This window comes from Ascaphus truei, chromosome 10 (assembly GCF_040206685.1).
Source record: "Ascaphus truei isolate aAscTru1 chromosome 10, aAscTru1.hap1, whole genome shotgun sequence".
NCBI lineage: Eukaryota > Metazoa > Chordata > Amphibia > Anura > Ascaphidae > Ascaphus > Ascaphus truei.
The window spans coordinates 38695924-38723875 of record NC_134492.1 but is presented as its reverse complement, the minus strand read 5'-3'; the positions used below and the strand labels follow the sequence as shown (position 1 = coordinate 38723875).

Genomic DNA, 27952 nt, shown 5'->3' with positions numbered 1-27952 from the left:
ATGTAAATCTGATTATAAGGGAACTGTAGGTTTTGTTAATCTCCTCCCTTCTGTTTCAGGACGGTAAGATCTGCAAAGCAGGAATTCCCTTGCCTTACTTTCATGTTTAAAGCAGTTTTTTTTTGTTTTTTTTCTCCTGCAAATACTGGTTGACTATGTGAAAATAAATAAAATAATTAGTCATAAACCATGGAGAGGGGGGGAGGGAAAGAGAAGTGGAAGGTCATTTTTAGTATTATTTACCCCTTCCAGGAGGAAAAAAGGAAGATTAACAAAACATGTTAATGTTAAATTTGTTAGGAGAATCTGCTGCGAACGCCGCAGTTCCTCCCCAAGTGGTTGGCCATATTTATTAAGAGTGCTACTCCATAAAACAGCTTACAGTCCATTCAAGTGGGCCACTAGGTGTTTGCTACCACTAAATGGTGTCTTGTTGAATAGCATAGCTCAGTAAATATATGGCCCTGTGTGTCTATTAACTCCCTACTTGTCTGTGCGATTAGGAAGACAGGGAAGGTACATACTGTTTCAAAAGGAGGAAAACATTATGCGACACTTAACCTTTAAGTCTGAGATTGCTTAGCAACGTTCCACTGAGACTCAGTGTGGGGTACAGTATGTCAGTGGTACAGCTGCAATATGCCATTACATACAAAGTTTTTTTCCTCTGAGTATCCATATGACCTACCAGGTATGGCATGAAAGCTGGCATAGCAGATGCCCTGTTTGCTTACCAGGTACATCATGGCACAAATGCTTGTTTTCTAGGGGATGATCGGACTAACTCAGGGGTGGCCAACACCAGCCCTCAAGGGCCACCAACAGGTCAGCGTTTAAGGATAGCCCTGCTTTAGCACAGGTGGCTCAATCAGTGGCTATGTCAATGACTGAGCCACTGATTGAACCACCTTTGCTGACGCAGGGATATCCTTAAAAGCTGAAGTGTTGGTGGTCCATGAAAACTGGAGTTGGCCACCCCAATTGAGCAGTTGGCCAGATAGAAACGTTTCTGGAGCCCCCTCTACCTGCGATTCTAACAGCCGGGAGATGATGGCGGTCATGTAACCCGCTGCTGAAGCAAATCACATGACTGCAGCCACCTTTAAAGTTCTCAATCAACAAAATTTAAATTTGCTCAACCATACGCAGAGACCAAATAAATACAGGTATTTTTTTTAAATGGAAGAAATAAACTGCAATAAAACAGTTTTTCATTTTTGAAAGGTCCGTACAATCGTCCGATGTTTAAAATAACTTTGATCAGAAGTTATGGGTCTGCAGAAGCCCTCTTATGGGATGTGACCAACATTTAAATGAATGGTATTTATTGAGCTATAACTCATTGTCATAATAATGTAATGAGATATTATGTATTTTAATCAATCTGGTGCTTCAGGGGTTAAAAAAATACAACTTGGGTTTAAAAATGCAATATATTGGGTTGTGACAGGTCTGCCATGTTGCACTGTGCTGTAGCAAGTACATGCAGTCCGTCGCGGGTGCCCATAGTGGGCGCGCAACGGCTGACGGCACGCGGTCTCTGCTAGTCAAAGGATTTTTACTTCTTCAACGATCGCCGTGTGATGTCAGCGGCACGTGAGTGGTTCAGTCAATGAGGGTGAACCGCACAAGGCCACGCCTACGCCACACCCCCGGTCACCCTCTCGTCTCCTGCACCAGAGTGCAGGAAACGCTATAGGGACGGCGACGGCTGACGGCACGCGGTCGCGTCGCCGTAGGCCTAACTATAAACGCAGCCTTACTCTGCAGGGGGTTTATGGATGGCCAAGGGCGTGGCTACGAAAGTATTGAACATGAGTGACTTTATTAAAAATTAGAATATCATGTGACATCCTCTGCTGAACAGGCTAAAACTTGCATGTGTGTACCCGTGGAGTCACACATTATAATTACAGACACGTCAAGTCTAGCAGGTACTAAAAGAAAGATATTAATTTGTCTCTTAAATTTAGGATTAAGATGATCATATTTAGTCTCATTGTGTCCGCCATGAGTGCCTGAATGTATTGATGTGACTCACGTGTGTGTGTGTGTAAGTATTAGTTAAGGGAAGTTATGAGTACATTTAGATATGGAGACAAGATTCAAACGTCACTCTGTCATAAAACTGTCAATATAAAAGCCGATTTACGACAGGGGCTGGGTTTATATGGTTTATATGGGAAGAAAGAATATTTAAGACTGAGCAAAGATTATGAAAATCAAATTCTACCAGAGGAGTGTTTTGGATAAAACACGTAGATCTCATTCTGAACCAGTGGCCTCTCTTGGGAAAATCTATGGCATTTGGTAATGTATAGGTTTTCTTTTATGTTTATCATTTTATTTTAAAAAGCTGTTCTGCATTTAATTGTAACTGTATGTTTCTTGCAATCCTTTTTTCTGTAACCGAATCACTGTATTTTTATATATATTAAAACATTTAATAAGTAATGCTTTGGGCTCTAAGTGAACTGTTGCACGCTCTGGAGAGTATTTACATTTTCGGACCCATTTTGCTACAACCGATTGTGTTAAAGTGCATAGTTTATTATAGAAAAAACAGGGACCCGGGGACCTCGCAAATATTAATTTGACATCTCTTATTTGCAAACCCCAGGTGGAGGCAGTGGATTGATAAAATTTGCAATTGATTAGGGGTAGACACACTTGCTTAAAGAAGCATATGAGTAGCACAGTGGCTAATAATATACACGATACATAAAGCTTGGCCCCCGGCAGATGCACTTACCAGAATGCCCTCCTACTGTCTCTGTAGGTTCTTCCTAGCTAGAAATTAGATTGTAAGCTCTTCGGAGCAGGGACTCCTCTTCTGAAATGTTACTTTTATGTCTGAAGCACTTATTCCCATGATCTGTTATTTTTATTATTTGTTATTTAGATGATCGTATTACTACTGTGAAGCGCTATTAATGGCGCTATATAAAGACAAATACATACAATATTAACTCACTGGAGGTACCTTTCACAGGCAAAAGGTGAGTTGGCTAGAGTAGCCGTGTGTATTAACCCTGGTTGCATATCTAAGTCACGTGCTCACTTGTGTGCCGTTTGTGATGGTGGTATATTGGGACGGATTTAGGGGAGATATAACTCATTTGAGGGACCTTTGCGAAGGTGAAGATTGGGGCAGCTTACGGGCTGTGTATTAACCCTTGTCCTGTAGAGGAGATATTGTCCCTTTGACGGACTTCTGCGGAGGTGAAAAGTGGGAGCGCTTGCGGGCGTCCCTTGTCCAGTATGCAGGTCATGTGTTCGCAGGGTGCCGTACGCGACACTCATCACACTCTGCGGTGTGGAGTAAAGTGTTGTTCTCTAGTATTTGTTCAACACAGACTCAAATGCTATATAAAAAATAATTGAAATCAATAATACAGTGGAAATGTTGCGATCTTTAAAGCCAGTAACATTACCACTGCATTATTGATTTAAAAATTTTGATCATACCCAGTATGATCCCATCAGCTCTGCTTTTGAACTTGGACAAATCACTAGTATTATTATTTATTTGTAAGGCGCCAACATATTCCACAGCGCGGTACAAGGAGGGTACAGAGATTGGATAATTACATAAACAGAGTTACATACAAGGACAGATAAGGACAAACATGCACCCACAGATACAAAGAGGTAATGAGGGCCCTGCTCATGAGAGATTACCGTCCAGAGGGAATGAGGAACAATGTTGAAATAAAAGGTAAAGTGGCTGCTCATTGTTGGATGGAGTGTATCTCAGGTTGGAGCATGGTCCGACCCCACAGCTGATCCCATTAAGGTTGGAGGGTGAGGATGTTAGTGTGTTACATAATATGGAGATTGGTTCAGCCTCACGACTAGTCCCAATGGGGCTGGAAGGGGGTTCGATGTTAGAAGAGATAGGCTTCCTTGAAAAGGTGAGTTTTCAGGGAGTTTTAACGTGTCTGAAATCTGGGAAACAGTCTGATGGTGCGTGGTAGGGAATTCCAGAGAGAGGGGGCAGCATGGGTGAAGTCCTGTAGGCATAGCTACCTACACCTCAGGCACTTAAAAATAGGCTGCAAGATCTGTGAAGCCCAGTGTACAAAGCTGAGTACTGTAGTTCTATAACAGAAAAGGTATACATTTATCCTAGCAGCGCTGCACTCTATACAGTGATGTAGAGATATTTTTCAGGCACATGTCTATACTCCGCAGAGCTAGCAATCACATTTTCAATGCCTTAGGTACCGGTAGATAAAGTACCAAGCCCAAAAGTCACAAGGAAATGCCAAAGGGAATTGAACCTAGCTCACCCACTACAAAGGCAGTGCACATACCACTAGATCAGCCTCTCAAGTAGAACACTTTTCTGATAATAAACATTCTAGTTGTTGTTGTTGTTGTTTATCATGCTGAAGGTGGTTTTGAAGCATCTGACCATCAGTCTTCTAAATTCTGTGACAGAGTAACATTAAAAATAAATACACTTAAAGCAGTGTTATCCGTGATTTTACCAACCAGAAAGTTTTAGTATCTGGAATGTTTTATATATCCATATACAAATTTTCAATGTAGCCAGCAGAATCCATGCCAAAGCTATCCGGCACTTCCGATCAGTATTTCCGAATGCAGTCGGATGGTTTTGACAGCATTACAGTATTACTACTACTTGATTGGCGAGTACCTGTAGACAAGGGGTACTCGCCAATCAAAGGCCACCAACAGGTCAAGTTTTCAGGATATCCCGGCTTCAGCACTGATGGGTCAATCAATGGCTCAGTCATTGACTGAGCCATTGATTGAATCACCTGTGCTGAAGCAGGGAAATCCTGAAAACCTGACCAGTTGGTGGCCTTTGAGGACTGGAGTTGGCTACCCCTGCTGTATACTATTTTATACGTTATAATTCTTTGAGATTTGTACTATGATATGGTATAACACTTCGTTAACCGGAATTTTTGCTTGTCCGGCATATGCCGGATAACCAAGCTTTTGCTATACATCCAAAATAGTCACATTTTACAAATGGAAACTGAGCTATTTTTGATTATGACAGAATAGGTCTTTGGAATTAATTTTCAGATAAACAAATGTAAGCTGTCCCCAGGAGCTCGAGTTGCTTGTGTGTGTCCACAATTAAATCAATACTTCTCATGCAGAAAAGAGTGTGCCAAACACTACCACTCTGAAAAACAAACAAGGGTTTTGAGGCCTGATTTAATATGGTGTGATGGCAGAACAAGCTTTTATACATCCAGGCAATTAAGAAAAACTTGCATCAAAATGCTTCCATGTAAGATGACAACTTTGTGTTTAATATTTCAAGAAAGGTCGACATATTGCAACAACCATCAAACTGAATTATACGTGGTAATGGACTTCTTGGCTGTCCTCTGTGTTGCAATGGTTGGTATTCTGCATGTCTCTGCTGTCCAACTGACCATTAGGTAGCAGCAGGAGGTGTGTTTGAGCAGAGTGTAACTAATATAAAGTTTTCATTTTTGACCGGGTTTTTTTTCACAGTGATGTATCTGCGGGTAGATATGCCTGTGATGCTACAGTACATAACACATTGTATCTTCCAAGTCATCTATGGAGAGTTACAAGTTAGGTGAAATCACATTCATATTTATGAAACTTGGAACTTTCTTGTACCATAAATGATAATACATATATTATATATTCTGGATTACATATTAAATGTCTTTAAGATCCAGGGATGTTGCATGTAAGGAATCCTCTTATTGCATAATAGTTAAGTGTCAGTAAACCTGTTTGTCCTTCAAAAATCCCTTATTTATATGGTCCTATTACAAACAACTAGTATGTGTCCGCGACTATGTTTCTATGTAGATTTCACACTTGTCTCTAATGTCATTTAGACTTACAGCAGGGGGAATTGTCCCCTTTTGCACTGGGGAATAAAGTCACACAGAGAATACAAACAGATTCACAAATCCATTTTAAAAGAAAGAAAAAAAAAATCAATCCACAAAAATTAGATCAACTTTTGTGTCACAAGCAAACCTGGCACAAAATAATTAATGCCACGGCTCAAACTGTAACTTACCTGCACCTGTCCCTCACAGGAGAAATGACTGCGGCTTTGAATAACTGCCAGAAGTAGAGCTGTCCATCACCATTCTGCCCCCAAGTCTCGCTATACAAGGCATTGTGGGACATCACTTGAGGAGTTGGAGCAGTGATTGACAGCTCTGATTCTGATATGGTTCTTTGGCAGCCCTGTTCTTTTCAGCACCGCTCGCTATCCCCAATTTTCAGGCCCCGGTTAATGCCCTCATGTTTGGAGCTTACCTAAAGGTTTTGGCTGATTTAGCACTAAAGTGATGTGTAATTGGTTAAAAATAGGTGATACGTTTAACTGGCAATTTTTATATCATCTTGGTATCGAGATAATCCTGGCAGTTTTTACAATGTTCATCTAATCTGCGTCTGTGATGATATTAATAATAATAATATTAACAATAATTCTGAGGAACGTACTTTAAGAAATATCATCTTGCCCTTTCCAACACGTTGAAAACCTTCGGCTTCGTTTAGAAGATACAGTGTAAGCATTTCAAATTCAAGTGTCCGAGAAGTTAAAATGGAGCTCTCTTTGGAGCCCATTGAAGAGTATAAATTACTGTGGTAACGTTACAAGCTACAGATTAATAATTATTTTTACACTAGAGGGAAAAAAAGGGAAAAAAATAGGACCTGCTTAGTGGGCAAAGATACCAACATTGTGAGTTAAACTCATATTGGCTTCCAGGTGGGATTGCTAGGTTAAGCCCTCGTGGGCCCCATGACGTTGCTACCATGTTGTGGGGTCTGGCCCTCCAGAGGCCCCATGACCTAGTAGCTATGTCATATGCTATTTGCTCATGTTCTAGGGGAGATTGAGTTCTGCGCTGAACACGATATTGGCCGACTGAGCAGGAAGCAAAGAGTACTCCTCTTTTGTTCTGTCATCAGTGACACTGCAATCCCATGATCGCAAAGTGCCGGGGGGGGGGGGGGAGGGGGCTGTGGCCCTCTGGTGTTGCGGCCCCTCCGGCACACAAAGGGTTAAATCTAGGTGATTGGGACGTTTTTTGTTTGTTTTGTTTTTTTAATCACCTGATGTCTCCCACGCAACCAAATGTTTTGAAGAGCAAATACGATCTTCATCTAGATTTTTATTTTGTTGAAGTCCCACGGGCAAAGTACCGCCTCTCTTGGTTATTGCTTTGAGAAGTAATCATGATACCATCATTTAAAACCAGTTGTCAGACAATGAGTAAAATAATAGAGTGAATTACAGCTTTCCAGTTGAAAAGGAAAATGTATTCGTTTTTTATATGGCACAAATAAATGATAGTTTAACTTGCAGGGCAAATACATATTTTTATATAAGGATGATACTGTCCACGATATGTCTGTAAACTGAATGTATAACCTCTGTTAATTTAATTTAACCCCCTGTAACTTATGTTCCTTCCTTATAGACTGTAAGCTTCTTGGGGCAAGGCCTCCTTACCTACTGTAATAATGTAAGTTTGTTTGTTATTTTACTGTTTTTCATCCTCCAATTCTATTGTACAACGCTATGGAATATGTTGGCGTGTTATAAAGGATAATAATAATAATATATACAATGGCAAGCTGTGTTCTTCTATTTTTATCTGGAAAGCAGGTCTGTGCCTCTACCTGCATGAGTGTTGACAAAAGCCAAAACGGATTGCAACGTTAGAACCAACATTTGCTGCTCCAATTCCTTCTTCCACATTCAGACTTTTTCACTGTATAGCCAATGTTAAATACAACCTTAGTGTGTACGGATTAAAAAGCACATGGGCGCATACAGTATACATATTCGTTCTCACTGGAACACAGACCTTGAGCTTTAAAACAAGAACGGAGACAGCTGGAAGATTTACATAATACTTTTTTTTAATTATAATTATCTTTTTTTAAACCTTTCCTATTACAAGTTTTTAAAACACATAAGGTGGACTCTCACCAACTTTTTTCAAATGTGGACAAAATATGAAAACAAAGGATTCACTTTCTATGGGACCTAATCAATATAGTGAGAAGCTGGAAAACACACAGTTAACAACTGAGTGACTTCCATTCAAGTTAATATAAGATTACTGCATGGTTAACTGAATTACTACACCGCTTACTACACGTCCAAGGCCCCAATTCAATAGGTTTTAGGAACATCTTCTTTAACTTGTGGAAGATTTCAGCTGCCTTCATTTAAAGAGGCAATCCAAGCAGGCAAAATGTATTGCATTTAAAAAATATATTTTTAGCCTATGATTGAAGCAGGGGGTCTCCGAAGCTGAACCCCATTAATTTCAGCTCTGTGCACCTCCTGCTTCCGGAGATACTTACCTCCGCAGGGAATGCAGAAGCCGCTCTGGCTTGCTAGCAGAATCACAGAATTGCTGCTTTTCACAGCTCCCGCGGCCTGCGGGCCAAAAGGAAGCCATGACGTCATCCGGTGCGGCTTCCTATTCACACACGACGCGGGAGCTTTAAAAAGCAGACCAATAACGGCACCCCCTTTCGAGGCAGGTATCTCAGGAAGCAGGGGGTCCCCTGGAACTGAAATTAATGAGGTTCACCTCCGGAGACCACCTGCTTCAATCATAGGTAGAAAAAAAAATTAAACATATATATATTTTTTAATTACCCACTTGGTTTTGTCCTTCAAATGGTAGTGAAATGTTCCGGACCACGGAGGCGACAGCTTCTTAACATACGAAATAAGGGTCTCAGTGACTGATGGGTCAAGCAACACATCTCTTCTGACAAACAGTAGTTACACAATAAAAAAAAATACATTATTTCATTTTCCATTCCATCACTGCTGGAAGAACCAGCAAAACACTGCAAGGGTCCGAGTCTGGCCACTTTAGTGCGTGAATGCAATATTGAGAAAGAAATAAAAAATGGGAAAAACATAGGCACCATTTTTGAAGCATACTGTACGTTGAAAGCCTTCTCTGCTAGAAATATGAAGAGTACTTGAGAGTAGAGATGGGCAAATGTCTCTCCAAAGTTTGATTCTGCCACAAAATAAAACAATGGGGTTTTTTCCGCACGTTTGCAAAATTACAAAAGTAAAAAAAAAAAGCGTGTTTTTTTTTTAAACAAAAATTCGAGAAAACAGTTCAAACAGGAGCAAAATTCTCTAATTAAAAAAGTTAAAGACAATTTCCTTAATGAAAACTGTAAATAGGGGTAAATGTTAACAATTGTGCCACTAAAAAGGCCTACTAACTTTTTAAAATAGATTCTCTTGTGAAGTTGGACAATTATTCTAGAAATGTGTGGTTTAAAAGTACAATCAAATTTTGGTAAGTTCGTGCATCTCTACTTGACTGTTAAATAAACTTACAGATGGGTTAATACCCCCCCGGGATATTTTGGAGGAAGCGGTCGTTATACTCCGGCTCTTTTCACCTTTAAGTCAGTAATACAACACATTTCCCATGTAATTTTTTAAAACTTTTATAGCAGCTATTAGTCTAATCACCTGTTACAAAGTCACTGCTATACAATACAACACTATGGCATTCAGTTACCATCAGCTAGTATAGAACAAGACTATTCAGGCTGTTAACCCAAAACCTAAATGAGTTTTTAACAATCAGAGGACTCTGGCCGTAGAAGTATCTACAAACTCAGCCCACTGCCTGAACCTTCTAAAGTATTTGTGCTTAGGGCAACTTAGGGGTTGGTTCAACATATTCTCAAGCAGCCAATTGCACTATTTTGAGCAGAAAACTGTTGTCCAGTCAATGGCAGTTTTCAGCCAATCGCAATTCATTCGGTCGTTTTGGAGCATGTTGAATCCTATTAATCACGGAGCAAAAATAGACTCTCGTTGTTGCTTTTATCTGCCACTAATGTGCGAGCCATTTTAATTCCTTCAGAATGGAAAGAACAACTGGAAAATATCTCCTTGTTCCAGATATATTGATGCGCTATTACGTCTCTAGTATCAGCAATTGATATTAGGGGAGCTCCTGTTATTACTGCTCTGCTTCAACTAGTCTTTCAGAAATTATCACTAGATGCTTTTGATCTCTACACTTAATGAAGGACTGTTATTTAAAATGTAATACCTTAAAGCAAGGTTATGCATACTTATTATTGCTAATAAAAGTGGATTAAAGATCCCCTCCCTATATGGTAATGTTCTATGATTTATTACACAAGTACCATTGTATAAAACACAGCAGTAAAACCTGTGCATTCACTTTAAAGCCCTGTCCACACTGCAGCTTTTTAGATTTACCTGAGGTCTACAGATACTTGTAAAAGGGTCCAGATGCAGAGCAAACATATTAGGTGTTTTTACTTTTAACCTCATCCCTACCGGAGATGACCTGCAATCTGTTGAACTTTCCTGGCCAAACATTTATAAAGACCTTCACTGACAAATAACACTACATTGAGCAGCAGAAATAAAAAAGGAAGAGATTTTTAGTTGACAATTTTTTAGGGGAAGAAAGGGATAGTATGGAAGAGTTGGACAGTGAAGTATTTACAATATGGGCTGCGTAAAAACGTCTGTTTCCTTGATTTGTAATGCAAGAAGAAATTGAAGAGCTGGATATGCTGCAGATAATAGTAAGTAGACTGATCATATTTCACTTCCAGGTAATGCTAACTTGAGCTAAACCAAATCTAAAGTGCATCTTACCCTAATAGCAGCACAGAGACTGACTTTAGACTGGTTTACGCCGACTGGTTCAGCCTACTCCAATATGTGACACCCAACCCGGGTGAAAGGGCGGAATGAGACATTTGGTCGCGGCTATCAAATCTCTGTCTGCGTTTTGCTGCTGAGGGACACTTCGCCACAGCCACTCCACCGCTGGGCACTCAGCCACCGGCCGTTTCGTCAATACGGTAAGTTCATTTAGCAGTTAGGGTAGGTTAAAGATAGGGTTTTAGGGTAAGGGGTGAGGTTTTTAATTTAGTGGATTAGGGAAAAGTGTTATTTAGGGTAATGGTTTAGGGTAAGGGATTAACGCGTTTAGAGTAGGGGGTAGCGTTAGTATTAGGGATTAAGATTAGGAGTTTTTAGGGTAAGGTTAGGGGCTTACCTTGGCGAGAAGTAGGCGGCAGAGAGATGTATCTGTGGCAAGGAGAGATTGGCAGCTAAATGCCGGGGGCAATTTGGTTGCGGCAAAAGAGCAGCAACCAAATGTGCTAGACCGTGAAAGGGGACAACTAGAAATTAGTAACCATCTACCACCCCAACATAAAACAGGAATAATGTTTTCCCGTGGTGTGACCTGAGGAAAAGTATTCACCTGATCTTAAAATGACCACGGATAGGATCGATGACTCGTGGTTTTGTATGTCTCATTCCTTCAAGAGCTCAGTGCAGTTCCCAAGGCTAAAAATGTATATTGAAGATTTAAATCAGGAATTGACCGAGCCTGTTCCCAGCCGAGTAACCAGAATCAGATGGTCACACTATTTTCAGCTGTTATGCTCTGACTGCATTATCCTTTAAGGTAAGGAAAAATATCCAGATACTTTGTAATGGCAAATACTTTATACGTAAACCTCCAATTACAAATGACTGAATCTATGCAATGCAGAGATTGCGTGCAACACGCAATGTATCTATATCTGATTATCAAAGATTTTTTTCCTAGATAAATATCTTTAAAATACAACCGCACAAGAATGATTTTTACCCAATAATACCTCCCCCTTGTTTTATCTCTTTTGTATACATGTCAACCGATCCCCGTGTCTGGACCCAGATTTTACCCACTGTGGTGCTTACTTAACCTCTTTTCTGCCAGGGGGGGCTTTGTACTGCTTTTGCAGGCCCCTCTGACAGCAAATAGCTTAACAAAAGAAATGATTTATGAGAAGAGCTTGAAAACCTTGAATGGATCTACAGTCAGTAATATGGAGTTTGATTGACAACAATGCCTTCAATGCAGGAAGGACTGCAGAACTCGCATTGCTGTGCTTTTCCATTCAGCAGTGAATGGAATTACTGGTAGATATCTGTGCTCATAAAACGTTACCACAGAACACATAATATTCTTCACAATACAGTATGATTCTTTTTTTTTTTTTTTATATTATGTGCAAACTGGAGTGCACAAAAGAATGGCAACAGCAGCAAGCTGCATATACTGTACTACACTTTGATTACTAAATAAATGTATATACAGTAGCAGGAGTGTATTCCGTTGAGCTGCTTCTATTTTTTGCATGGGTGTTGCTATCGCCAATTGTTCTGAAAAAAGGTCAGTGTTGCTAATCCTGGAAGAAGCCACTGCTACAGTAGGTTCCTCTCACAAACGGAAGAGATTTGCGTGAAGTCTCTCTATGGTAAAGATTTCCAAGCCTCTCCTTCGGAAACAGAGCCACATCTGTTTTAGGAGTAACCAAGGAATATGCAAACACATTTGATTGCATCTATTACACTAATTAAATATTTGACTAACCAAAAAGCCTGAGAATAGGTTTGGAAACCTCGTCCTATAGGATATATTGAAACACAGCTTCTCTGTTTTCTTAATAGGTGAAAAGATGTTTTGCCTGGCTACCTCTTTAGGCATGTCCCAGTCACATTAAGGCTAAGAACTCCAAAAGTCTACCAAAAACAGAAAATGGTGAAAATACATCATTACGAATTGAGGGGTCCTTTTTGTGGGCTATTGCCACTTCTAGCTTATAAGTAATACAAAAAAAAAATATTTTGAAAAAACAGCACACACTGTTACAGATTATTAACACATCTGAATTGATGCTCCTGAAACACACATATCCTTCAGATCTGACGGTGTAGGTGGATTCACTGCCTTTAGTCTCTACACAATTTACTGGCATTCAATTACAAACTTCTATAAAATGAATTTTCAAAAACCTGATAAAGCAGTTCCTATAAACAGGAATTTGATCACCTTCAGATTATGCAATATGTTTTTTGCCAAGGTTGCTGTTACATAGCAATAGCCTATTCAGTAACACAAGCTTTGCAATTAACAGTGATCTTTTTCTTAGCCTCAGTAGGGGGAAAGCATTTTGGAGGGTGGTAAAAAAAATGTCTTTACTGTGAGGAATGATATTTCTGTAGAATATCTGGGTTAATTAGCTACTCCTTACCAAACTGCCACCTTTTCTCTGATACGGTGCCCCATGCAATTGTATGACTCATCTCCAACAGAGAACTGTACAATTTCTATGCTCTTTGTATGTCCTTTCTGATCAGTTTATTCTTTCCTGCCTTTATTAGAAATCATAATCTAGACTTTGTAGCCACAATGAGATGCCAAAATACATTTCTGTAGAGGTCACAGAAAAAGCAGCATCATGGGGCCTGTGCGGATATGCTCTTGATTCATGATTGTTTTTCTGCTGCTTTTAGATAGAGCATGAGTTAGCACGTTTTCGAGGTTTGGGGTCCCGATCATCCTTATCTTTTGAACACATACATGGTGAACAAATAGTTTCTGACAGTCTCCTGAGACCAAGGCGGAAAACACTGTTGGATAAGCTGTAGATAACACAGTTACAGAAACTATTGCTTATAGCCAACCAGGTAGTTAGGAAGGATAGGGCAGGATTCTCCAGTGTCCGCCAGCTTTCCAACAAAAAGTAAATGATGTAGGGGAGCCATAACATGTAGAAAACGCTGGTTATCCGGAACAAAACCATGGCATAGCGCCGATCAGGGCTGTGACCTGGCCCAGCCTCACCAGCTGATTCAGCTTCGTGGCTGGGAAAGCGTGCCCGGCGATCGCTCATTTCTTTGGTGTGCTGCCGACAGATGCGGAAGATGTGAAAGTAGGTAAAACATATAACCAGAGCTGCCGGAGCATAGAGCAGGCACACAATGAAGCCAGTGAAGTAGGCACTGGTATGCCAGGAGGTGGCACACCACTCGAAGATGTCACCATGGTAGCCAGGTTTGCCCCAGCCAAAAAAAGATGGCAGGAAGATCAAACATGAATAGATCCAAATGAGGATGATGCAGAGGCGCAGTCGGCATGGTGTTACCAGCTGGTTGTAGGAAAGGGGTTTGGTGATTGCCAGGTATCGATCCACACTGATAAAAGCTAAACAAGCCATGGAGACACTCTTCAGCACAGAAATTATGTAGCCAAAAACCTGGCATGTCAGGGATTCATGGACACCTGTTGAGTAATGAAGCAGGGATAGAGTGGGTACCAAGCAACTCACACCCACCAATAAGTCTGCATATGCCATGGTCTGGATGAAGTAACTGGTAGTGTAGTGGTGCAGTAGAGGAGCGCAGTGAAAGACAAAGATGACAGTCAGGTTACCGGTAATTATCAGGAAGGTTAGCAGCACAATAATTGTGGTTTCCAGTATGCATATGTCCACTGAATTGTAGTGCCCAAAACCCAGTGGGCAGGGGTAATGCTCAGATGTATTCAAGAAGACTCCACTCGTGTTCTCTGTCCTCAAGTCAATCCATTGTGACTGGTTCATGGTCTGAACGGTTGGTCAACTGATAAGGGATTACAAAACACTGCAGCAAAGAGCAGGCAGACAGGGCCCACCTTAAAATGGGGTAAGCAATCCTCAACTTCTGAGCCTCCTGACCTCTTTTGGCAAGTTCTTCCATCAGTGAGACTGGCTCTCACAGTCCCTCATGTCTGTTCCAAAAACCAGTGTCGGTTTCAAATACTTGCTCACCTTTGCTTTTCAAACAAAGGAGGAAGAGAAGAAAAAAATAACACAGCATGCAGGAGAGAATTGGCTGAACAAAATAAAAAAAGGTCGTCGGTCGGGTCCCTCTGGCTCTCTGTATCCATTCTTAACCAGCACAAAGCAGGGCTGCTAAAGAGGACAGATTCTGTATCCTGCACCATGGATGAAGAAAACTAAAAATAAGAAAATAAAAACAGGGAAAAGGAGAGAGAGAGAAAACCCTGATGAAAAAAAACGGTTTCTGTGGATGGTGTTCTTTTTTTTATTCTTAAAGGGGGCAGGGTGGTTGCTGTATTCCCCTGAGATGGTTTATCTTTAGGCTATAACATTTAAATAAGAGGGAGGGGAAGTCAAGAGGCATCTTAAAATATCTCAGTATCTTGGGCCCGAGTAGCTGAAAGCAGGGAATTTAACAGCTCATTCCATTCTCAAGATGCCCTTGCCGAGAAAAATAAATAAAAGGTAAAAGGTAGGGAATGAAGACCGGGCTGCATTTACTAAACTTGATTTAGGGAGCTATTTTTAAGTTAACCTACATCGGTTTAAATGCTGTGGGCAGCTTTCACACATCTGTTATAAATTAATTTTCACCTACAAATGAATAATCTCTTTACTGCTCAAGGGATGGCAAGTTACTTCAAAACAATGCATTTATGTCTCTGATTGCAGCAAAAGAAACAAACACTAAAAAGACAGATTCAGAGGGGGATATTTTTGTGTCATTATAAATTACTTTAACAAAAGGGAGGAGAAGCAAGGGAAATGTAAAAAAAAAAACTCTATTCTAAACATTTCTTAACATATGGGGCTTAAATAATCTTTATTGAGCAACGTTTGTCAACGTACAGTATGTAAAATCTCACAAACACAACCAATATATCTGCCTTTAAAGAAGGAACAGACTGATTCTTCTATCACAAGGTATAGCTTATATTTATCCTGACAGGGAATATCTAAATCTTAATTTCACTCTCACCTTGAAAGTAAACCATCCACCTTGACGGCATAACCCAGAAACAAACCCACAATAGTTATTTAGAATGGAAAACTTGAAATATCCTCTGTGAAACTGCTCAGGTGCGATATTCACAGGATTAGTCGCCATGGGTGAAGCTCTTTGCTTTGTTTTCTTTTGAAATCACATTTTATGTGGTTGGGTTTGCAAATTGATAAATTAGCATTTCTATTTACCTCTTTAGAGCTAACGCTTCCAATCCTTCCCTGCACTGTAGGTTTTAGAAGGCTGAACTCATGCAGGGAAATTAGTGTTTCAAGAGTTATCAAGCCTAAGTGGTTATGTGAAATCTTTTAGCAAAGGACATACACATTCCAACAAGATTGTTTAAAAAGACAGACTGATTTACGTAGAAATCCATACACCCTGCTACAGACAAACAGAGTCATTCCAAATAAAAGGATATCCAAGGTCATTGATATTCTCAGTTCGTGGGGTAAACTTAGGCTGCTATTCACTGAGGAAAAAGCCCCTATCTTTTTTTGGTAAATAAATGCAAACTGTCTGTATCCGAGATATGTTAAGGAGGGGCTTGCAGCACTTGTGATATCTACTAAAGGAATGTTTGCCACAGCAAAAGAGCATCGACAGTTTCCCATTAAGCATTCCCCTCTGTCTCATCATTTTCCCTAAGTTTCTTTCTTTAGGCACAATGCAGGAAAGGAGTTCTGTCTCTATCCCTCTCCTGGTTTCAAATTATCCAACGAGCCCTGCTGGCTTTTCTATTCCCCCCTCCACTCCTATGAACTACAAAGCTTTACCCTCTGCCACAACCTCCACCGTTCTCCTCCACGCCTTTCATTACAGTTATTAAATACAATGTTTCTCACCTAGGCTGCCTGCTACCAGCTGAGCTGTCAGATTGGTACTGAAGTCCTGTTATTGAGATGCTGTTTGCGCGGAGGCTGTCGCTATTTCTCACATTCTCGCTCTCCCTTTCGTTCTCACTCTTGGTATTATTACAGCTTGCACCTGAGCCCCTGCTCCTCCCCCTCCCTCCTCCTCCTCCTTTCCTCCCATCTTCTCTCCACCCCCTCTCCCCTGCATAGGCTGATGCAGAACTCAACATCAGAAAGGTGACTCTGTCTTTCTGTCCCAATCAACAGCACAGCCAATGGCCACTGCCGGCAAGAATGGTCACTAGGTAACAGTTGCCAAGACACACACACACAATGTACACACATACACACGCAGTCTTATTGCAACAAACATGACAAACTAAGGCAAAAATTAGGTATTCCTCCAAATTCACTGATGGCATTTTACAGCCCCCTGACCTTTCAGATGCGTGAAGCACTCCAGTAGATGTGTCACCGTCTGAGAACCCACTTCATCTATATTGCCACAACTTCTCAAATGGATGGTTTGTAATAACAGAGCATACGAAATATGTACCACAAAAGTAGCTTTCAGAGGTTTGGAAGACTCACTGTTTCAGTGAAGCCTAACACAACACAGCCCTAGCCCTTGGGTAATGTGTATACCATTCAACCAAAGGCACAGAACACAATTTCACTACAAACAACACTAGCTGGAGCCAGTTAGCAGTAATGTGATCTCTGCCGTCACGGAAGGATGTATTAATTATTAATTAAAATAAAATAGCAGAGCTAAACATTGCAAAAAGAAGGCAACTTGATGTAGTTTCTAAAAAAAGAAATATGATATATGAGCTGTCAATGTAAGTAGAGGAAGATGCAGCTTGCAAGCATTGAATACAGTTACAGTATATACAAGGTAAGGCAGTTACGTTTCTCGCCTTTTCAGTACGTCTATCACTACACAGACTTATTTTAAGAGGCTCTGTGCTATTTTATTTCAGCTGAGAACGGTCATTTTATTCTGGCATGAAACCTAACATATAAATAAACTAGCTGATATACGCGGCGTTGCCCGGGATGTAATTTTGGGGGGGGCGGGCGACAGGGGAGGGCGGGCGACAGGGTTGGGCTTCCCCCCCCTTGACAGCTAGGTGGGTGACTGAGTTGATTGAGTGGGTGGTTGAGTAGACCTTGACTGGGTGGGTGGGTGACTGGGTGGGTGACTGAGTTGATTGATTGAGTGGGTGGGTGGGTGACTGAGTTGACCGGGTGGGTGACTGAGTTGACTGGGTGGGTGGATGACTGGGTGGGTGGGTGACTGGGTGGGTGACTGGGTGGGTGACTGAGTGGGTGAGTTGAGTGGGTGGGTGAGTTGACTGGGTGAGTGGGTGGGTGGGTGACTGGGTGAGTTGACTGGGTGAGTGGGTGGGTGTGTGGGTGACTGAGTGTGTGGGTGACTGAGTGGGTGGGTGGTTGGTTGACTGAGTGGGAGGGTGGGTGACTGAGTGGGTGGGTGGGTGACTGAGTGGGTGGTTGACTGGGTGGGTGAGTGACCGGGTGGGTGAGTGAGTGACAGGGTGGGTTTGGGTGAGTGAGTGACAGGGTGGGTGGGTGAGTGACAGGGTGGGTGAGTGACAGGGAGGGTGGGTGAGTGACAGGGAGGGTGGGTGGGTGACAGGGTGGGTGAGTGAGTGAAAGGGTGGGTAGGTGGGTGACAGGGTGGGTGGGTGAGTGACAGGGTGGGTGGGTGGGTGAGTGACAGGGTGGGTGGGTGAGTGACAGGGTGGGTGGGTGGGTGAGTGACAGGGTGGGTGGGTGGGTGAGTGACAGGGTGGGTGGGTGGGTGAGTGACATGAGTGACAGGGTGAGTGAGTGACAGGGTGGGTGAGTGACAGGGTGGGTGGGTGAGTGACAGGGTGGGTGGGTGAGTGACATTGAGTGACTTGAGTGAGTGACAGGGTGGGTGAGTGACATGAGTGACAGGGTGGGTGGGTGGGTGAGTGAGTGACAGGGTGGGTGGGTGGGTGAGTGACAGGGTGGGTGGGTGAGTGAGTGACAGGGTGGGTGGGTGAGTGACAGGGTGGGTGGGTGACAGTGTGGGTGGGTGGGTGAGTGACAGGGTGCGTGGGTGAGTGAGTGACAGGGTGGGTGGGTGAGTGAGTGACAGGGTGGGTGGGTGAGTGACAGGGTGGGTGGGTGGGTGACAGGGTGGGTGGGTGAGTGACATTGAGTGACAGGGTGGGTGGGTGAGTGACAGGGTGGGTGGGTGAGTGAGTGACAGGGTGGGTGAGTGAGTGACAGGGTGGGTGGGTGAGTGACAGGGTGGGTGGGTGAGTGACAGGTTGGGTGGGTGAGTGACTGGGTGGGTGTGACTGGGTGGGTGAGTGACTGGGTGGGTGGGTCGGCATCGGGAGGACAGTGAGCTGCCCAAGGAGCGTGAGCAGCTGCGCGTGTGCGTGCACCGCCAGGCCGCTGGACAGCTCGGAACACGCAGGTGACAGGGGGGCACCGGGGAAAGGGAGGGGGGACCGACACAGGGGGCAGTGGGGGGGGGGGTGACACCCGGGGTCAGGGGGGGCAATATCCGGTGGGGGTGATACCCGGGGGCAGGGGGACTCAGCGGGAGACTGAACAGGGGGGAGAGGGAGAAGAGAGTGGCCGGGCGGTGGTGCGAGGGTGGGTGTGATACCCGGGGGCAGGGGGACTCAGCGGGAGACAGGAGGGAGAGGGAGAAGAAGAGAGTGGCCAGGCGAGGCTGAGACGCTCCGGTGAGGAGGTGCTGTGCCTTGCACGGGAGAGGCGGAGAGAGCCGGAGGAGCGCTCTCGGGGATGGGGAGCTGGGGGAGCGGCCTATGTGAGGGGAGAGCCGCAGAGAGAGTGCTCTGTGTGGGAGGGGGGGGGGAGCGCCGGCGAAGGGTGAGAGCCGTGTGAAGGGAGCGGTGTGTGTGTGAGGTAGAGCGCCGGGGAAGGGTGAGAGTCGGGAGGATGTGAGAGCCGGGGAAGGGAGCGGCCTGTGGGAGGAGATAGCAGGAGAGAGCGTGTTCTGGGGGGCCAATGAGAGCCGTGGGGGGGCGGGACACAGGGGGGGGCAGACACACCGGCCAATGAGAACCGTGGGAGGGCGGGCGGGCGGACCGACGGACCAAGCAAATGGTCTCCAGACACTCTCAAACAAGATTTTTGATTATATAGATATAGATATGTCTGTTGTGACGAGTCATTTCAAGTCTCCCTAAAAAAGTCAAAATTATTCAGGAGACAGTAAAAGTTTTAAATAATTTTAATATTACTTATCTGATCATTAAAAAAAATTATGTTAATCGCCTTTCTTTAACCCATTCCATAAACCACTGCCTTTATTTCACTTTAGTCTTCAGGGGGACTGCCCCTCTAAATATCATTGCATGACTGAAATACCTATGTCAAGTGCTGATTTGAACCTTAAAAATGTGATGGCTACCAGCTAAAAATAAACAAACACAAACAATCACAGATTAGATCAAATCTAAAAACAAAATCCCTCTGAGAGAAAACAACAATGTTCAATATAATTTTATTCTTCTCATTAGTATATCCAATTAAAATATTTTTTAGAAGTGCTGAGCATGGTTTTAAAAAAATGAACAGTGGCGAATATCACTGCCTTGTTATATACTGTATGTATTCATGGTATACCTGGCAACCACAACACAATAGGATAAAAAGAAAAAAACGAAGAAAGGGCATTGTATGTTGTGCTGTGCATGACAAAGGAGGCACGTAGGTGGGGGATGAAAATGCCATTCATCCACATGAAAGACAGCGTATGCAGACTTCTGGGGCTAGTAAAAGAGCCCGACGCTCAGAGTCTGACACGGGTAACACAATCCATTTTAGAGGTGATTTTACTCAAACATAAGCTAGACATTCTATTTAGAATTTCTACCCTAATCTATAGTTAATCATATTTACCATTTTAAATGGAAGAATCTACAAGGCTCTCAGGTGCCATCTCCACGCCGCTTCTCTTAGCATGTCCTGTGATGGGTAATTTACATGGATAAAAGAGAGATATAAGGGTGGCTCATGTGTTCTGTAACATGATGGAACCTAATAAGGCCGCAAGAAAAATAATGTGCTACTCTTTTCTCCCCAGTCGGCTTTCCATTGCCTTGTACGTTCTGAGGAAGTGACTGGTATGCCATTGTGAGTCCTTGGCACGGGACTGTCCTGGGATTCACCCAGATCTGATATCCGGTGTTGTACTGCAATCGTGTGGTATCTGCCATTCAAGCCAATGGTAGATAACACGGGTTAGTGCTGCAATAGCTGATATTGGAGCTTCGGAAATCTCGGCCAATGTCTGCATATGTTTGTGTAATGTAAAATATTGTAATACATTGAAGCAAAAAAATGTATCTTGTCAGAAGAAACCTTTTTAAATGTGATCCACAGGAAATACTGTACTTACATAGCATTTTTCTCTTCTTAAGGGCTTTGGGAGTTTTCCTAAAGCAATTACAATACCACAATGAAGAGACTGAAATATTTATTATACAAGTTAGGAAATGTGTCCTAGGGGAGAGATAGGGGGTTACCTGTTTGCGATGGTGCCGATCGGGGCACTATTGCAAGTAAACTCCCATTGATTCGAGTGGGAGTTTCTGTGTGATAGTCCTCCGATCTTAACTACCACAGTGTGTTTTTCAGGTAAATCTCATTGAAGTGTGAGAATCAGATTCAACCATCAGTTCTAAAATTCCACGCAGCCCACAAATTGTAAGATGTGAAATTATCTGTTTTGTGTGATTTAATCATAAGGACAAAGAAGGGTTTAAGACGACACATAACATTCCTTTACCATTTAAAAACCAGAGGGGTTAGCAGTGCTTAGCAATATGTTGCTAACCCTTCAGGCAGCAAAAAAGCCTAAACCCAGAAATTGTCATTACATTGTCTTTTTAACCTTTAGATAAATATTCATGTAAGAACAGGTCCCCTTACACTGTGCAGTTTCTTAAATGGGTTTATAAAAATAAGTCCGGACAACAGCCCAGGACGTGGCCATAAATAAGATTTTTCTTATTCTGCTCTTCACAGTTGCGCTTTGAACCTAGATTTGAAAATCTATTAAACATATTTTAAATCTTGAAATGAAAATGTATTATATGGCTTGGTGTTTTTACATAATTACAACGGTACATGGATGTTTGCAGATACTTTTTACATAGCATGGACTGCATGAATCAATACATCTTAGAATTTCATGAAGTTGCCCTAATATACTGTAACAAAGGCAACCTAAAATAATCTGATGGCCACATACGCAGACCTCTTTAGTGTCATGAGACACTTTTCAGAGGAACAGCTCTATCTTTGTTAAAAGGTATAAAACCATTTCCATGTCATAAGCTGAACATGGGGAGACCCTTTGGGGCTTCATGTGTGCCTCGGACAATAGTTACCCAGTACTAAACGTAGAGAAAAATAAGGCCTCCCACCAATTCAACATAGTGATTATGAACACTGTAAACAATGCATTACAGGCATACCCCGCATTAACGTACATTAACGTACGCAATGGGACCGGAGCATGTATGTAAAGCGAAAATGTACTTAAAGTGAAGCACTACCTTTTTCCCACTTATCGATGCATGTACTGTACTGCAATCGTCATATACGTGCATAACTGATGTAAATAACATGTGTAACAGGCTCTTTAGCCTCCCCGCTTGCGCACAGCTTCGGTACAGGTAGGGAGCCGGTATTGCTTTTCAGGACGTGCTGACAGGCGCATACATGAGCTGCCGTTTGCCTATTGAGCGATATGTACTTACTCGCGAGTGTACTTAAAGTGAGTGTCCTTAAACCGGGGTATGCCTGAACTTGAAATGACATTGATGTATTGTTAGCAATTTGTCACCCCTGATCACTTTATTGAATACATCACCTTTGGGAGAAGGAATGGTAACATTTCTTAGTGGGTTTGCGTCCCAGTATCAGCTCCTTGTGACCTGAAATTGTAAGCTCTAAGTGACGGTAAAAATTGAATGCTCAGTGCTGTGCATACAACACTGTGTAAAAGTGCATGATTATACTGCATGGACAAGTTTTCCTACATATAGTCCAATGTTCAGAACACTACACGCCAAATAAGTTCTGAAAAAGTCTTGCTGCCGTGGAACCTGGGACACATTCCTCAGTGACATTGTTTAAAGTATTATACAAAATTAAAATTAAACAGATTGAGACATACGGCATAATCAAAGATGGTTGGTCATGCAGTACGTCAATCAAATCTGGTGTGAGCATAATTTTTCATGTTATAATTATGCACAGCCATAACGGCAAATGAAATAATTATTGCAACTCCTTTAACTTCCCCAATTACTAGAGCATAAAAAATAAATAAAATGAAAATGCTCACCGAATACACTTGCCAGCTCTAGTAGACGTTTTCTGCTCATAATCTTTTACTAAATACCAATTTACTTCCAGAAGCGTATAAAGAACCGAGATGGGGTCAGTGGGAGGCATTTAAACATAACAACAAAAAGGTTGGGGTTAAAGTGTGCCAAGAGTGGGGAGGGAGTTGGATTTTCCTTCTTCTGCCAAGTCGAAAATTACCAGTTTTATAAACTCTTAGCATTCAAAGAAAACGCTTCCAATTGCCTGGCCATTTGGCTGCTAATAGAATGCATTCAGCAGCTTCAGCATCTACTTGGCAGCTCTAAAAACCAATTAGTGTGTTGCACGGTTAATTCAGTTCCGTGTATTTCCATTCAGAGCCTATGTTTCCTGTGATTAAATAACTCTAAGCAGTAGCTTCTCCTGAGCGGAAGATATAGGGGCAGATTCATAGAGTGCTGGTACTGGTTAGCCTACCCGATCTGACGTTAACTCCCATTCAAGTCACCTGGAGTTAACGTTGGATCAGAGGCGCTAACCCCTACTGGAACTTGATGAATCTGCCCCATAGCCAAGACTTTTTTTTTCTTAAAGAAGCAGCAGCAGCAGCCCCCTTCCCCGAATCCTATATTTCTTATTGCTTTTGTAGGTGTTCAAAAATCAGGATTACCATAATAATGGAGACTACAATGGGCTCCAGGAAGAGCTCCATTTTTACATCCCGCATACTTAATATTTCAAACGTTTATATCTCCTGTACGGAGCATCAGATTAAAAAAATTAAATCAGTGTTCGAAAGGGCAAGTATGGGTCTCTTAAAATATGGCAAAATGGAAAGGAGGGGTGGGGGGGTTTACAGTCAGCACAAACTGGTGCTTTAAATGCATAAGTGGGGGAATTGTTTTTATTATTTTTTCCTAATGCATTTGAATTATTTAGACAGATTGGATCAACCTTAAAATAACATTTTCACATATTTGTTACATGTAAAAATAATTATTAATGTTTCAGATTCCTGTAATTTTACTCTTATCTGGTAACAAAAGGATAACTGGCAGGAATAAACAATTGAGCTGTAAACTTATCCCAAAGGACATCAAATAAAGAATGTAAAACCACTCCAGAGCTAGTGGTTGCAATAAAGGCATTGAAATGTAAAAAAAAACCCTTTAACACTACTGCATCAACACAGGAGCATGTTCTTGAATTTAGAATACGTTCTCTTGTATGTATGTATATCTTAATTTATATAGCGCTTCACAGCAGTTAACACATGACATAATAATATAAATAACAAATAATACAAATAACACATAAGAAGTGCTTCAGACAGAAAAGTAACATTTAGGAAAAGGAGTCCCTGCCCCGAAGAGCTTACAATCGAATTGGTAATTAGGAAGAACTTACAGAGACAGTAGGAAGGTGTTATGGTAAGTGCGTCTGCAAGGGGCCATGATTGATGTATGAGATGTATAGTACAGCCACAGTGCTACTCATATGCTTCGTTAAGAAGGTGGGTTTTAAGATGGCTCCTAAAGGTGGATAGACAGGGTGCTAGTTGGATATTGAATCATTTTTTTTCCTTTTTATGTCCAAACTTGAACAACTTGCGTACATTTTTGTAGCCGATACTTTTCAAATTCAGTCCCAATTAAGTGAATAGTATTCAATTCTAATTCAACATCCCCTAGGAAGTAGCTCATTGATCTTTGGTGGGCAACAGGCGGCCAACTGGGGCTTCACATGCAGCCGGCAACCTCTGGGCTGCTGGGGAGGCCATTCTCTCTCTCCCTCTCTCCCCAGTGCAGAGAGAGCAGAGAAGTTGCTGCTGTGGATCGCACTATCTCTCTGCTCCGCCGCGCATCAGGTAACGCATCAAGCAATGGCGACGTTTGGTGCCAATTTTGCCTCGATCATGTATAAATGGCACTCCAGAAGGTAAGTTTGTATTCACCTTCATAAAGGGCTTTTTATAGTCCGAAATGCGTTGGTGTTTTGTTTGTATTTTTTGATCCATTAAACAAGCTTTAATTTTTATTGTGGGATCGCACTCTTGTTATTTACTGGCTTTCCAGCACTGGATGTAGTGCTCCGTTTTTTCGTCCTTCTGATCAAGTCAATCTACAGATGGAGGCACACTTAACCCCTGGACTCACTTCTGATTGTGGACATTCATCTTATGTGAGTTTATTCCAGTTGGTCTACTTTTTCATTTGAATACTGAATTGATGTCATAGTATTGCTCCGTTGAATTTGATGTTTTACTAGTACTGGCAGGTGTTATTATTGTATCCTTACCACTGTGCTTTGTGGGATTATAATACACCAGTTATACATCTTTTTGGGACAATCATCTCTTCGGCACAGATATCTACTCAAGGGGTTAATTATTCCAATCATTCTTATTATGAATTTATCATCTTTAATGCTGTTTTTCCTACTATAGAGCACCATACAACATTTTTTTCGACTAATGACAATGGGCTGATAGATGATGCTAATGATAACTGCCCCGCTATTTGTGTGTGCTAGTATTTACCAGCTTGCTGACATTAAGCAGCTGACCGGAGGGGAGAAGTTCCTACTCGCAGCTGCAATGTCCTGTGTGTGTGTGTAAATATATATATACTATAATATAATATATATATATATATATATATATATATATATATATATATATATATATAATGAGCTGCAGTGGTTAGGTAGTGTAGTTACATGAACAGATGAACCAGCACACAAAGTAAAATAACTGAATGGTGATTTATTACCCAGTTCGACATTTCAGTCCCCAAAAGGTCCCATTGGGGACCAAAACGTCGATCTGGCTAATACATCACCATTAATTTTTTTTTTATTATTACTTTGAGTGTGCTGGTGTGTGCTGGTGTGTGTGTGTGTGCTGGTGTGTGCGTGCGTGCGTGCGTGTGTGTCCTGTCACAGACTTGCTTTTTTTTTTTGCTTGTGTCCTTTTCAGATCACCTTTTGGTAAACCTTTTACTCTTCTTGGGTGACTATTTCTTTTTATTGTTATGATTAAAAGTTATTTATTTCTTACATGAAAACAATTACACATTTCATATACAAGAACACACTTTTGTACGCTCCCAAAGTAGAGGACCACTTAGGAATTTGTATTTGCCATGGTTTTTTTTTTTACACTCTTCCGTACTCTGGTGCCATTGGTCTTCTGACACAACGACCACACAATTGCTTTGGGGGTAACGAGAACGTGGTGACGACCTGTTCCCTGTGGCATAAAGAGAAGTGGAGGGGGCTCCACTTCTCTTCCGATCCTTTAGTGAAAACATTCTTCCCCCCTCCCCTCCCCCGACTAAGGGTGAAATCCCCCATTACCACGCAGTCCTGCAGCACATTTCTCTTCAATGCATTGCAAGATACAGGCAGCAAAGCATTTGAACAAAAATGTATAAAATAAATTAACGGTAGTTCCTAGACACTGGTATGGTCTTTATCAAAATATATATGCATAAGGAATAATCATGTGTAGACAGACCATCTTTAAACTGAATTGGAGGTTTTCTAAGGAGAAAATATAAGCTTTATTTATTTACTTTTTAGTCATATGCTATTTTCAAAATTTTCTCTGAATGACTGGGCTGTGAGAACGTTTATCTAGAAAAAGGCACATTCCTGAAATGTCCTTTTTACAGAATTAGTACTTAAAATGCTGCCAACTTCCAACTGATGACACAGATGCAGAAAATGTATACAAATAAGCCTTTGTTGCAATCTGTGGCCTGCATTTTATCTTTAAACTACACCTACTGAAAAATTGGCCTCTGCTGTCAACTTACATGACTGTATGGTTTTCCATAGCCTGCACTCATGACTAATTCCCCCCACAACTATAAGCACTAACTCTTGGTCAGGCGCGGCCAGCCACTGCGCTTACTCCTCCTGCCCATTTCTGTAAGTCTGTTACCGTATTTCCTCGATTCTAAGACGCACCATTAATTTAATAAAATTTTTTTGGGGAAAAAGAAACGCAACATCTAATGTGCAGAAATATGTGTATGTGTATGTATGTATGTATGTATGTATGTATGTATATATATATATATATATATATATATATATATATATATATATATATATATATATATGTACAGTGGTTGACAAATCACCAAAAAATCTACTCGCCACATAAAAAATCTACTCGCCACCTAGTACCAAACGTGTGCTGCTTGGGCCAATATTTACTCGCCCGGGGGTTAAATCCACTCGCCCGGGGCGAGCAAATGTATAGGTTTGTCGAACACTGTGTATGTATATGTATACACTGTGACAGAAACCAGGGGATGGTAATAAATTCCATATATAGGGCTCCCAGGATACTGAACAGTTTCTATCCTGTTTGGCCTGGGAGTGCAGCCTTATAATACATGCACTCCATCCCACAGTTTGGCAAGCGCTGGAACTAAGGGATGAGAGATCAAGACCAGAGTTTGTCTGCTGCCTGATTTCTGTCACCTGTCATGCTAATTAGAAATCAGGTATTTAAGACTGATTTCCTGTTTCCTCTCCCCTCTCCACAAGAGCCTGGAGACAGGAAGGCTGCTGGAAGCAGAGAGGGGAAAAAGCCTCTCCCCAAACAGGTTAAATGTTTATGTTCCTTTTTGTCTAAAACTGAAAAGTACCTTGTTTTGTTGTTGGAAGTGGAAAAGCCACTTCCACCCTGAGTTAGGGAAAATCTAAGTTAAGTTATCGCTCAGGTGAGCAGCTTTTTGTTTTGATGTGTTTCTGTTGTATGCACCGTGGCAGTCTCAGTGCCTGGGACTGAATAAACCAGGCATAGCCTGCTTAAAGGAACAGCACGTGACGCCTCGTCATTTAACCTACCCTAAAAGACCGTGTTCTAACAGTCCCGGACAGACGGCGGAGCCCCGGAGTAAGCCGTTTGTCACAACACATATACATACACACATATACATGTGTATACATATATACATATACACATACATACAGCTCAACTGTGGTTATAGCGCAATCCGCTACAACACGGATCCACTTA

General features: G+C 41.9%; 2 protein-coding genes across 8 annotated transcripts in view; both read right to left on the bottom strand.

The window, feature by feature from the left end:
• Positions 1 to 27952, bottom strand: part of RABGAP1L (RAB GTPase activating protein 1 like) — a 318905-nt gene that overhangs the window by 132540 nt on the left and 158413 nt on the right. Inside the window, exon 14 of one of the 7 annotated variants that reach the window (XM_075616675.1) lies at positions 14667 to 14867. The exons of the other annotated variants lie outside the window; for them this stretch is intronic. Coding sequence (XP_075472790.1) covers positions 14676 to 14867 — 192 coding nt within the window. The 3' untranslated portion in view covers positions 14667 to 14675. Of the gene's footprint in view, positions 1 to 14666; positions 14868 to 27952 lie in introns of those variants that run through there. 7 annotated transcript variants of the gene reach the window in all.
• On the bottom strand, positions 7939 to 14472 carry GPR52 (G protein-coupled receptor 52). Its single transcript, XM_075616686.1, has one exon. The coding sequence runs from the start codon at positions 14470 to 14472 to the stop codon at positions 13381 to 13383; it is 1092 nt and encodes a 363-aa protein (XP_075472801.1). The 3' UTR covers positions 7939 to 13380.

Coding starts and splice junctions, on each gene's coding strand:
- GPR52 (XM_075616686.1), bottom strand. CDS start 14,472: ATGAACCAGTCACAATGGATTGACTTGAGGACAGAGAACACGAGTGGA.